The sequence below is a fragment of the Nematolebias whitei genome, chromosome 21, assembly GCF_014905685.2.
Source record: "Nematolebias whitei isolate Nwh7 chromosome 21, NemWhi1, whole genome shotgun sequence".
Lineage (NCBI taxonomy): Eukaryota > Metazoa > Chordata > Actinopteri > Cyprinodontiformes > Rivulidae > Nematolebias > Nematolebias whitei.
Genome location: NC_056518.1, coordinates 21,676,073 through 21,689,227, shown reverse-complemented (window position 1 = coordinate 21,689,227; position 13,155 = coordinate 21,676,073). Strand labels below are relative to the sequence as shown.

General features: G+C 40.0%; 1 protein-coding gene across 2 annotated transcripts in view; it reads right to left on the bottom strand.

The window, feature by feature from the left end:
• Positions 1-2,354: 2,354 nt before the first annotated feature.
• The window catches only part of cnksr3 (cnksr family member 3), a 30,988-nt gene continuing 20,187 nt past the window's right edge, over positions 2,355-13,155 (bottom strand). The window contains exons 3-13 of one of the 2 annotated variants that reach the window (XM_037695401.1): positions 12,251-12,453; positions 11,993-12,080; positions 8,703-8,747; positions 6,939-7,058; positions 6,701-6,760; positions 6,075-6,143; positions 5,847-5,993; positions 4,029-4,153; positions 2,936-3,123; positions 2,741-2,827; positions 2,355-2,667 (exon numbers count right to left, since the gene is read on the bottom strand). In XM_037695401.1, the coding sequence (XP_037551329.1) occupies positions 2,378-2,667; positions 2,741-2,827; positions 2,936-3,123; positions 4,029-4,153; positions 5,847-5,993; positions 6,075-6,143; positions 6,701-6,760; positions 6,939-7,058; positions 8,703-8,747; positions 11,993-12,080; positions 12,251-12,453 (1,422 nt within the window). In that variant the 3' untranslated portion in view covers positions 2,355-2,377. The remainder of the gene's footprint in view (positions 2,668-2,740; positions 2,828-2,935; positions 3,124-4,028; positions 4,154-5,846; positions 5,994-6,074; positions 6,144-6,700; positions 6,761-6,938; positions 7,059-8,702; positions 8,748-11,992; positions 12,081-12,250; positions 12,454-13,155) is intronic. The other variant, XM_037695403.1, reaches the window with a different exon arrangement.

The window sequence follows — 13,155 nt, the reverse complement described above, 5'->3', positions numbered from 1 at the left end:
ATATATATACATATATATAGAAAAGGCACTTGATGTTTTTGGATGACAATCCAGTGTGATCATAGTGGGAGAGGAAGAAGCGACAATGTCGGCAATGTGGAAGTTTAAACTGTTGGAAACTGATAACATATATAATACATAGTATATCCATTAATGCACTACTACTTATGCATTTTTTACTTGTTGCTTGTGAACAGGTTGAGTTTAGATGTGAAAATTTACAAATTTGCACTGTTCGAGTGTAGTCATTGTGTTAGACTGAGTAAATGTCATGAATAAATTTGACATTAAACATAATCCAAGTTGAAGTGTTGCATCGTTTTCAGACTCTTTTGTTTGGCATCTGCAGACCAAATTTGACCAAACCCATGCATAATAATGTAGTATTTTAATTCCACAGCAGAGAAAGATGTAGTCTCTGTAAATAGGTCTAGGGAAAAATATTGGTATTGGCCAAATGTTTTAACATATCGGCCAAAAATCCAATATCGTGCATCCCTTTTATACTTGATCAACATTCAGTGGTTTTATATTCCTGCTTTTTGATGTGTTAACAGTTCCTAATGAACACCAGCATCATTTTGTACACATGCACAAACTAGCAGTAATCATGTTCATCATGCCCATGCAACCATTCGTGTGCTGTGAAGGCATTAGATGTTAGTGGTTAGCAAACTTTGTGCAGCAGGTTGGGCAGACACAAGTAGTGTTTAAGCAGACCACAGGTTTCCAGAAAGTGCAAATTAGAAGAGCACCGCAGGCGACTAAGAATCAGCAAGCATGGGCAGAGCAAGACATGGAAACACAAAGAAAAGGACAGAAGAGTCTCCCTACATGCAAGCACTGAGAAGACAGCAGGCAAAGGGGGGAAAGGTGAATGGTGGGTCACTTTTAATGATGGTCAGAGCTTTAGTGTTATGAAGGAGCTGATCCTCTGCAGAGAAACATTTGTCAAATAAATGGAAGGCAAGGTAACTCTAACCTGCTGTTTAAATGTTTAAAACACAACATATGTGAAGGAAAACGATCCTCTGACAAAAAACCTACTTTGGCCATATGTCCCCCCAGCTGGAAATTAAATTTAATCAAAGCAGTTTCATAAGCATTTCCATCCGAGACACACAAGAGAAGGTAACTTGACATCAGCTATCCAGTTTCACCACATGCCTAAAAAACAGAAGCAGCAGCGTTTCCCTCCAAGTCCAAACCAGAGTCTGCTCCTGCATTTAGCCCCACAGAGGATATTATTCATGACTACACTTGTTCTTCCACTTACAAATTGCCATTTTAAGTTTGTATACTGATGCAGGAATAAGTTTGGAAATGCAATTTTCGAAGATTAAAAACAAAAAGGAAACGCGTGTTAAAAAGGCACACCATTCAACACGCTCTGACAAAATGAAGACAATACAAAATTTCAATGAAATGAACTGCGATTTTTAATAAAAGGCTTTGCAAATTTTACAAAAGGCAGGAAAAGCAACAACAAAACACGTCCTGTAGTTTCTTAAATAATACTGTCATTCTGTTTCTTGTGGTCTTCCTATAGCACAAGCTATTAAAAGGTGATTTGACCTGCGTGTCCTAAAGAATAATTCAAAACAGTGGCTTTAAAACACCAGTTTTTACTCTCCATATGTATACCAAAGGCCTTTATTGCAGAGCAAACTAAAACACAAGATATATAAGTCCACTAGAGTGCATAACCTTAAAACATGCACAGAAACTAACTTGTGAGCAGGCGTAAACATCTTTTTGACCAAAAATAAATGCAACATAGTTGCATAAAGTGACTAAAAATTGTATGCATAGCTTACAAGAGGCAACCAGTGGCAGACTGTAATGTATGATAAAACTTTAACAAAAAAAAAATCAATTAAAAGCATTTTCACTAGAAAACAACAAAAAAAAATTTGATTTTTATTTTAATACTTACTGAAAATGAAAAACAAAGTACATAACTGAGAACCTTCAGTGATTGAAGCATTAAATATTTGTACCAGAAATATGTTGAAAATGAAAAAAAGAGACAACTTTTATTTTACAGAGGTCTGTAGAGAGCAGACAAGGCCAAAGCCTCCAAAACCTAAACAGGTTCTTTCAGAGTCTGCAGCCTGAGGATTGTGGGCCGTGTTAAACACATGACTTAATGCAGTGAGTACAACAGAAGCAGGTTTGGTTGAGGAGGAGTTGTAGTGCTAATAGTAGTTGGTAGTAGCAGTAACACCAGGGAAATATGGAGGTTTGGGTGGAGGGAGGAGGGTGAGAGGAATGTGAGAAAGCCCAAAGCTGCCAAAACCAGCTGGATGTTAACTATCAAAGGCACCGAGGAAGGACACAGGACAGGAACAGGAAGCCCCGCACAGGAAGCGCATCATCAGTGAGTCAATAGCTTAAGCCGCGTGATCCAACTGACCAGTAGTGAGCGTTCTGCTGGCGCCCGCCTTGAGATGGGGGTCACAGCGGCCTTTTTCGTGTCTTCCTGATAGGGGATGGTGGCGCTGTTGTGGAGGTCGGAGTTGGAGTAGTAGCGGCTGCCTCGGATGTGGTCCACCCGGATGAGGTGACGCTCCGCTGCAGGCCTGTAGGGCGAAGAAACCGACGGGACCTCTTCTGCAATGGTGGGGATCCGCTCGTTACTCAGGTATCTGTAGAGGAGGTCCTCACCTAGCACAAACAAATATGTTTTAACTTAAAGGAAAACATGGTTTTAATCTAAAAAATATAAAATAAAGCATACCTTTCCTGCCTTGTGCCCAGGGCTTGGCGTATGTATCAGCAATTTTAACACACGTATCTGCTGGCATTGACAGCGGCCGTGGCTTACCTTGAGACAAAATATTCACATTTGTTAATGGATTTATTTTAGGAAACAGTCTGACTCAGCATTTGTAGGAGGAATAATAAAAAGATGGATTGGTGAGGAGGTACTGACCCCGTGACGACTTATGTTCCCTCATTCTGGGCTGCAACACGTTGGCTTCAATAGGACAACCGGAGCTCAGCTTGTCATTGTCTGTGTCAGAGCTTCGTTTTCTGCTCTTCTGGTCCAGGAAGAAGTTGGGTGACTCAGAGCCCTTTGGTATTTTACTGGTGCTGGATATGGAGTCTGTTTTCATCTCTCTGTGCACAGGAACAAATTTCCAGTGAATAATCAGAGCTTTGCAGCAAAAAGTTGCATGTTTACGATCACTTGCAATACATAACATGAAATGTTTGTTTTGTGGCACGATCTTGGAGGTGTAACCTAAAACTGTTGATTCATGCAAGTTATTGTGGAGGAAGAGTGGGCTGACGATGAGCAGAGGAAGGACTGGGAGAGCTGTTGATGTGACTGAAGCCCACTGATCATCCATCACCTGCACGTCTGACTAATGAAATCCAGCTGTAATATTCCGCCCCCCCTTGCTGTAAATTCTTTGAGTGGTACATTTAATGTTCTTTTACAAATCTAACCTTTTAGAGCACAGCTTTTCCAGTAAAATCAAAAAAAAAATGATGTCAGAAACTGAAATGTTAAAACAGACAAATTACCAGAAACAGCTAATCAAAGGCTTTTGTCCGTTTAGAAGAAAAAAAAGTGCAAATTTTCTTGCTGACCATCAGCGGTTCTCAGAATTGTTTGCATCGCGGATCAGTTTCATAAGACTTTCTGAGAGACTAGTGGGGAAAAATCAGTTTTTCAACCAAGTTGGCTTCTTCCTCTTTTTGTTTGTGTTAGCTTGTAGGTTTGCCATCATGTAAAAAAAAGCAACTGCAACAGAGTAAAGTGCAGGAAAGAGGTGTGAACAGAAGTGGTCATTTTTCAAAATAAAATATGCTGCAAGTTAATTAATAGGACAGGACATCCTTGTAAAAGAGATTAATAATCTCAGTGGATTTCTTCCTGATAAAAGAGAGTAAAAAAAAAAATATATATATAGACAGATAGACAGACAGACACAGACAGATAGATAGATATTTTTAAATAAAAGTATTGATCTACATTATTAAATAATAAAGATAGTGAAATAAATAAGATGGCTCACCTGGGGGTGTATGGCATTGGAGGAGGAGGGGGAATGTACAAATCTAGGAAAGCTGGCTTCTCCTTTTTGGTTGATCCATTAGCCGAACCACAGGGGGATTGGGCTCTGATCAGAGAGGAATTATTCTGGAGGGGTGGGAAAGCAAAAATCAGTTATTCATAAATACATCAGTCCATTCTCCAAGATCACAGGGTTCAATCCTCAATAACCTACAGCATGCATGTTATCATTCTCAGTCCGGGTTTCTAGCTACAGTTTCTTCAATCCCCAAATATGACTTGCTGGCCAATGGGAGGAGTTCACCATAAGTGGTGAGACATTTAGTGCCTGTGTGCGTCTGAGTATAAATTTTCTTGTTTGAGGTATGGAAAGATTGTAATTGAAGTCCAAAATAGCTCGTGAGATGTTCACGCATTCACCACAGTTATGTTTCCCAACTCCCAACAACAGTGTCCACTAAAAAAATGACTTTTAAGTGCTGCAGTTCTCAGAGCTAAAACAGAACAGGATATAATGTTGCCACATACACAAACTGAAAGTGGTTTATTTTGAAATCCAGGTTATTTTATTGTCCCCGTTTTGACTGAAGCCTCGTTATCACAGATAAGCTGAGATGGCCAACGCTGATAACTTGGAGTACTTGTTGGAGTAGATGCTGGCGCACACAGCGTCCATTGTTTTCAGAACTTCTGTTGTTTGAAAAGCTCAGCTGTGCTATTATTTCATCTCATCTCATCCTCCCCTTCTCAGGTTATAAAACAAGCTACGCATGACTGCTCCTCAGCTACAACCATGGACGTTTTAGTTTACAGTGAGCTAATTGACTCCCAATCTGTTAAAAAAGAACTACCATATTTTCCGGTGTATAAGTCGCAGTGTTTTGCATAAATTTCAGTCCTGCGACTTATATACGTTTCTCCCCATATTCAAAACACAATTTTTGACTGATGCTTTAAATTTCTAAGAACTGCAACAGCAAGTCCACCCACGTGCGCTCACTTCACTCAGCTGGTGTAGGCAGAGGAACGCTGGAGAGCTAGCAGCTCCGGCCACGATGGATGGATGGATGGATGGATGGAGCCGCACCACCCAGGCGAAATGAAGCTGTTTTGGCCATTAAAGTAAATTTATTAAGGAAAAGTTAAACTGAGACACACCTTTGCTATAATGTTGAGCAAACAAATAATTGTTGTAAAGTGTTGATCTTGTTAAATTTCTTGTTAAATTTCTAAGTGACGCATAATAAATGCGACATATGTTTTTTTCCTCTTCATGATGCTTTTTTGACTGATGCGACTTATACACCGGAAAATACGGTATGTAAAGAAATATAGATAAAACACCAACTTAAGTTGAATGTGACCAGGATGGTGCATACATCATTAAATCACAGTTACTTAATTTTAGAGCCAAAATATTCACCAGCTGCCTCGGATCGTTCTTTAACCGTCGGATGTTTTGACACGAAAAAAGAAATAAAGATTAACCCGAGTACAATACTTTACGCTCCATTGGCTTCTTTTAATGGCAACATCTGGGTCGTTTGTGTCTAATAAAGCCTACAGACTACAGACAGGCAGCTTTATCTTGGAGAACGAATGACATCATGGGAATTCGTTCCCATCTTTTGTTGTGCATCAAGATAAAGCTCAATGGTGTATTCAGTTCAGCCAGCAGCACTTTCAGGGTGGCTCTGTCTGAACTTGCTCTTTTGGAACCAACTCCCTAAAAAGCCAATAGCTGATTGTCAGTAATTATACTGTGCGGGTTTGCTGATTTTTAAGGATGAAAGAGAGAAGTGTGTATGGGAGCATGTACCTGAGGTACAGGAGGCTTCCAGCGCATGTTCTTAAGGGGGGCAGGGGTGAAACCACCTGTGCCGGTGGGCCTCTTCTTAAGAAGTAGCACCACACCTTTTGGGTCCTCCCTCAACTTAAAAACAAGGTTTTTCAGCTGCCAGCCAACCTGGTTAAAACAATATCAACACACATTAAACAACACTCTAAAATCGTACTCAATCTGAGAAGCACAAAATGAGATTCTCACCACAGTCTGCTGGTTGACTTGTATCACCTCATCACCAGCATGGATCCTTCTTGATAGATCTGCAGGAGACTAAAAAAACAAAACAAAACAAAAAAAAAATTAGATCGTTGAAAGCTACTTTCAGAAACTTCTGCACACAGCTCAAACAGTTTTGACCTTCCTACACAATTCCTGTTATTCTTTAAAAACTGCGCTCAAAAATAAAGAGAAACTGACAGTTTCCGAGAACAAACCACAGCAGAAATGTTTCTCGTGTAAGACAGAAGACAAACAAGCTTAACGTATCATTACTGCTGATGATTCAGGTCCTGATTCACGTTAAGGCACAAGAGGCGTGAAGACGGGACTGTGTCAGTCACGCTTGTGCATTAGTCACCAACAAGTTGTCTCTGTGTGGGTAAAAGGTCTGTTTGTTTGTGGAGGTTGTTTGTTATCTTTGCTGGTAAGTTTAATAAGGAAACGATTATTCTTATAAATGGGGAGTTCTTAATTCTTTTAGATTTGGCAATTCATGGTACTCACAGTGGAGGATGAGTGTGTTTCTTTTTAAAGCTTGCAACTTAAAACTATTTTTACATGGAAACAGGCTGATTGTATTCTTCTAAAGCATCTTCTGTCATACTTACATGTTCTGTGGTTCCAGTGATGACATGTAAACCATCATACGTAGACTTGATGTACATTCCCTAGTTTTATAAAAACAAACACAATGTTCCCAGAAGGGGATGAATGGAAGACAGAGAAATCGAGGGCAACAATTTGACATGCATTTTATACATTCCTGGTGAAGACGTCCAACAAGCATACAGCAGTCTTGGATTTAACAAGTGTGGTGGAAAAAAGGGAAACGTGAGCATTTCTTACCAGACCCTCGCCTGGTTTGATGTCAGTCAGCTGGACTTCCTCCAAACATGTAGACTGGCTCATGAGGGGGTCAGATGTGGTTCTCACGGTCTGATCACAGATATTGTTCAAAACTTTGGACTGCAGGGGAAAAAAAACAAAACAGCAAAACAAAAATGTAAATAAATATACTGCCACTCCTGAAGTTGATAATCTTATCGATTGTGACTCTGTATGTTAGTGCTCTGTAAGAGTTCATGGGCTAACTCAAACTAAAAGTGTGTCATATGGACACACAACACTGAATTCAAGCCTGTGCACACACCCCTTTACATTGTCATTTACTCCTTCATAGACAAAACTTGTAATAGTCTTAATTAGAGAGGAGATGTGGCACATGCATTTTGTTTTAAACTTATTTTGATTACGTTTAGCGAATAAATTAATAATAACTAATAGAGTGGAAAAATCCATAAATATGTTGCTTCGCTGCATAAGTTGCATCTAATATGCGTCACCCCTGACGTGTCGCGTTTGTTACGCATCACTGCTGACAACCCAAAAGCGTGGGCCAGTGTTGTGCCAAAAATCGATTGGCTGCCAAATGGCGGCCACAGGAGCGTGCACGGGAGGACTTTATCAAGAATTTAACAAGATTAACACTTAAAAACAATTATTTGTTTGCTTGAAATTATAGCAAAGGTGTGTCTCAGTCTAACTTTTCCTTAATAAATGCACTTTGACGATCAAAGGAGGAGGACTCGCTGTGCATTTCTTCAAAATTTAACAAGATAACCACCTAAAAACAATTACTTGCTTGCTCGACTTTATAGTAAAGTTGTGTTTCAGTTGAACTTTTACTTAATAAACGGACTTGAATGGTCAAATCAGCTGCATTTCAAAAGTATTCACTGCCTCGGTGCTCCGGGAGCGCGCAGACAGGGAGGAAATCAGGAAGGAGGAATGCTGCGCATTTCTTCAAAATTTAACAAGATAAGCAACTAAAACAATTATTTGTTTGCCCCACTTAATAGCAAAGGTGTGTCTCAATTGAACTTTTCCTTAATAAATGCACTTTAATGGTCAAATCAGCTGTATTTCGCCTGGGCGGCGTGACAAAATGCAGCTATTTGACGTTTGCTCCAGGCAAGCTGGACAAAGATGGCTCAGTACGGCAAGCTGATTGTGTCATTAATAGCCACTTTTACCTATTACATGACAATGGCAAGCCATACTACTCAAGTGCCATCTAGCAGGCTGAAAATGGTAGTGTTCAATATTTTCAGTCAGAATGAATGAATGGTCATATATCAGTCAAAAACTGGTTTATAAATATGGGGAAAAAAATCCATAAATAAGTTGCAGGGCATGCAAATTATGCAAAAAAACGCGACTTATAGGCCGAAAAATATGGTAGTTGTGATAAGGGCAAAATTGCAAAAGCAGTAGAAAAAAAGAGAAGTGCAAAGGATGAACACAAGAATTGTAAAGGGGGAAAAAACAAGGGGCAAATACTGTGCTTGGATTGTCTACGACATCTTGAAGCTTGATTTAAGACCAAAAAGTCTGGAGTGTCAGCAACAGGAAACGCTGATTGATGTTTGGGGCGTATTATTCCCGCCCGCTCTACTGGTGATCCTGTCTGCTCTTTTCACTCAGAAAATGACCTTGTTGCTGAAAGCATGTCACAAGATCGCTATGTGAAACGACACAGAGGCTTATATCTTATGGGATCCTGTGGGTCTCATTTAGTTTGGATTATATTAAACTATACAACATACTTACAACTTCAAGGATCTTTTCTTCCATCTCGTAAATACTGCAGTCCTGCTGCAAGAGAGACAGTTGGGACAGATAAGACGTGTGTGCAGTAAACAGGACAAGTGAAAGAAAGCATTTAATGGCTAGAGGGGGAAAGAAAGTATAGGGGTTAGGTAAAGACAGTGTAATCAGAACCCTGCATATAGAACAGAGAAACATGGAGAGCAGCAGAAAATAAACAATTTTTAGTGTAAAATTACATCTTTGCCTACGTTTTGTGGGTGCCATAATCACATAATGTCCATTGCGGTTCATCTGAATGCGGTGGAACTAAAATACGACTCAAAACACTTACGTAGTAACGACACGTGACTGACGGAGAGGAAAAATGTGCAATCATGCTTTGAGAAATGGGCCCCCAAATAGTGTTTAGGTTTTCTGCAAATATTTAGATGCGATCGCTTCTTTCCAGTTGTGAGTGGGTGGGCTTGTGGAGTCAGGGGTCTCTAGAAGTCAAGCGGGAAGATGGCTAGGATTATTTTATCGCTGAGCTATTTGAGATGCTGATGAAACCTGCAAAGTCAGTCAGAAGAATGTCTACTGTCACCTCAAAGTGTCCCTACAGCTCGACTCAACACAGCTGAGGCAACAGCTTCTCTTGACAACTGTGCTGCTGGTGGAGAAGAGGGTGGGGTAATACCTCAAGGCTAGTCGTCCTTGAAAACAGAAAAAAATGCTTGTCAAAACCAGACAGCACAAAATAATCTATGCATTGTCCCTTACTTTTTGAGAGCACTCAAAAGCCAGAGCGTACTATCAATACAAAATTAAAGAAAACTGGCATTATAACGTGTTCGGACTTGTGCCAAGTACAAAGGCAGCTCTGTTGCTCTTTGTAAACCCATTGTGCAGACAGCAAATGGGGGTCGAGAAAGTTTCTCTGCATTTCCATAGTTCGCACATTCCACGGGGTTTAAAGGGAGCATCTGTTTTTAAATGCACTTGGCTCATCATCCTGATGGTTTGTTTGCACTGGCTAGATCTGCATGACTGGCCGTAAGCAATGACTGTACATCAGTGTAAACAGACATCTACATCGTTTGCTCTTTTTTACAATGTGTTTGAAAAGAAAATCCTGTCAACTTGTGAAAAAAGAGCCTAAAGTCTCCTATAATGACTAGGTTATTGTGGTTAAGCTGTGATTATGTCATGTTTTTCTTACTTGATGGCAAAGTGCCCAAAAAAAAACCAACTTTCAATTTTTTAGAAAAGCCCATAAATTGTTTCAATGGACATACATTGGTCTCAAAATCATGCTTCCATACAAAGTAATTTCTCTTGTCAGACTTGAATATATGGTGGTGTCAGAAAGAATTTAGCTATGCTTGCATATCCAAGCAAGTGCATATTTTCTGTAGCCTATGTTTGGAGATGGAGCCAAAAGGGGATAAACTATAAATATGTACTTCATAATTTTAAGAGATTGTGAAAGAAAACAGATTGAAAATAGGCTGCAGACATGAGTTGGCATCCTTCACTTCAAGCTTTAACATTTAGAAAACTTTTTCCTCTTATCACAAAGTGTAAAAACCATGTGAAAGCAAAAACACAATTATTCTAAACTTGGTTTGCAATGTCAAAAATAGTTTTGGATCTTTAATTCAACCAGAAACAGGGGTGAGATTTTAACTGCACAGAGAGAGGCTGAGGGCCAATTCTCTGGATGAACTGATCCCTCACATTGTGGACTTGACCCTACAACCAATGTGGATCAGATTACCCTTGTTGTGCAGCTTTAAGGGCTTTTGATCTGACACCAGAGCGGATTTGCATGGCCAAGCAGTGCACTGAGTCAAAGGGAGGAGTGCTGGCAAAGAGAACCTGGACGTACTTCACACCATTTGCAATACTGGTGACCTTCTAATGTTCATCTAATATCCACATATAATATCACTGATGGATATGACAGGTTATTTTCAGTAATGAAATCGATAAAAAAGGGACTTAAATTCCACATCTGCTTCTGCAAATTAAGAGCAGGACCAAAAAAAAAAAAAAAAAAAAAGCACTTTTGGAAAAAGGATAAACTCCACTTTGCTGGGTAAGCCAAGATGGGCGACGTGTTTATAGCTTTAAATCCCTGCTCCATTGTCTGTGAGCACACAGGCTTCATTCAGGCACAACACATAAATTGCATGGAGCTTTAGTTTTGAGCAGAAGTTTTTTTTTTTAAAAAAGAGTCTGAGCAAACCTCCATAATAAACCAATCACAGAGACAGTCTTCTGTGCAATCTACTTTATTAACCAGTGCTCTGATGGTAGCCAGCACAAATGATTCAAGTCAAATGAAGCAAGATTTTTACGACTTTATGACAGTTTAGATACATAAATTATGGGATTAGTTAGTTGCAATAAGCTGGTTTAAGACCAAAGCAACCTAATCACTTAAGTCTTGTGAGATTTTTTTCATCAGCTATCAGGCCTTCATTTTGCACCATGATTCCTACATGAAACATGACAGTGTGGGAAATGTATGCCCCCCACCCCTCTCCTGGGTGACATGACCGAGGGGACCACAGTAAATCACAAGAGGTGCTGAAATCCCAGACTCTGGCGAGGAAAGGGGCACTCTGGGAAAGGAATTTATTTTGATGCAATAACCCTCTAAAAATGACACCTGGCGTCTCTGCAGCCTTGTTCACAAGACGTGTAAAAGGATTAAAACACCCCCCCCCCCCCCCCAAAAAAAAAGAAGGGATAAAGGATACATGTAATGTGATGATTTGAATTTGAAAAAAAAAAGTAAAGATATTTTTCAAATTGCCAACAACTTACAATGCATGAAACTAACAGAAGAGTAATGTCAATGTAACATCACTACTTTATCTACAAGCTGCTTTCAAACAGTTTGTTTTCCTGTTGCAAGAAGACAAAACAAGAACCACGTGGCTGAAGGACAACTGCAGCCTGGGGAATGTTGGCAGCCACTTTTAAGAGAGCTGGTGGAGATTTATTAAGCTGGCAACAAAAAAAGACACGTTTACCAATACATGGCTCTGCACAGAGGGGGGTCACCTCATTAGTCAGCATGAGAGGGAAAATATCTAAAGAAAAAACAGCAGCTTCTGTTAATAATGTGCTCAGACGGCTGGCTTCAGGCTTATGTCATGGCTGCCAGACCATATTTCCCCTCTAACTAGCTCTTCTTGCACATTTTACACTGCATGTCTGTGCCCGTGGATCGGTATGCGCCTAGTGGATACAGCTATTATGTGTGTTTCCATGGCGTTAGCATTTACTGTTAGCATACAGACCTGCTGAACTGTGGTGGTGAGCTCCAGACACAGCTGGATGATCTTGTTCTTGGTAGTTGTGAAGTCACTAATTCCTGTAAGAGGTGTCCTAAAACAAGACAAAAAAAAGAGGAGAGGTAAAACTGTGAAATCAAGAGACTGATTGCATATTTAATTTATTGTCTAGATGCTACAAAACCGGTGGTTAAATTTATGTTCAGCAGTTTAAAACAGCTGGCAGCCATTCTGATAACTGCTCTGATAAAATAGCATTATCACCTGTCGAGCCAAGCCAAAAAGCTCTTAGCAGCACCGATCAGCTCCACTACAGAGGTGAGGAAGTCATTCTGTGGCTTGCGAGAGATGCTTCCATCATGCGCTGGGCTTTTTCTGCGATCCGACGTAGCCATGTGTAAACTATTGGTCGCAGCTCTCATCCTCATCACCAGATTCTTCAAGTTATCCGTTTCCACTCCATAGTTCTGGGAAAAAACACACAACAGAAAAATGACTAAACATACATAGAGTACTTTTACTGCAATCACGTGTAATAGCAGTCTAAACTTGGGAGGGGTTTGCTGTATTCTTTTAAAGCCATGAAGTTTTATTTTATCCCTGGAAAACATGTTGTTTCCTGTACAGTAAGTGACTGTAATCATTTCTTTGACAGATAAGATATGGGCATAAAATTCCACCCATGAGTTCCCAGATTAGCTCCTAGGTGTGCACGAGCCGTGACATGATTTCTATCAGGTTTACATTCTTGAACCTTGGTTGTTTCCTGACTTTGCATTCCTCTAATTTATGAATATTTTACAGGCAGCAAAAAGCCACATATAAGCACAAATTGGAGGCCTGAGCTGCAATAGAATGTACATATTTGAAGGTGCAACATGTGTCTGACAAATTGTTTGAAATTGCATTTGCTTAAGCTTAACAGAGAACGGCAGGGTCAGCTCTCGTCTCATTATTGCTGCCAGAAGTGCTGCTCTGTATGTGACATGCCAGCAGCCAAATATGCTTTGCAAGGAGCAAAATAGCACGCGTATGGCAACCGTTGGAAATCTGCAAGTTGTTAGTGTCTCCTTGTATTCTGCTCTCTCGCAAACATATGGACTAAAATCAACACGCAAATCAATTCACTTATTTCAGTCCCAGAGGAAACACTGAGGTTAACTGGACTA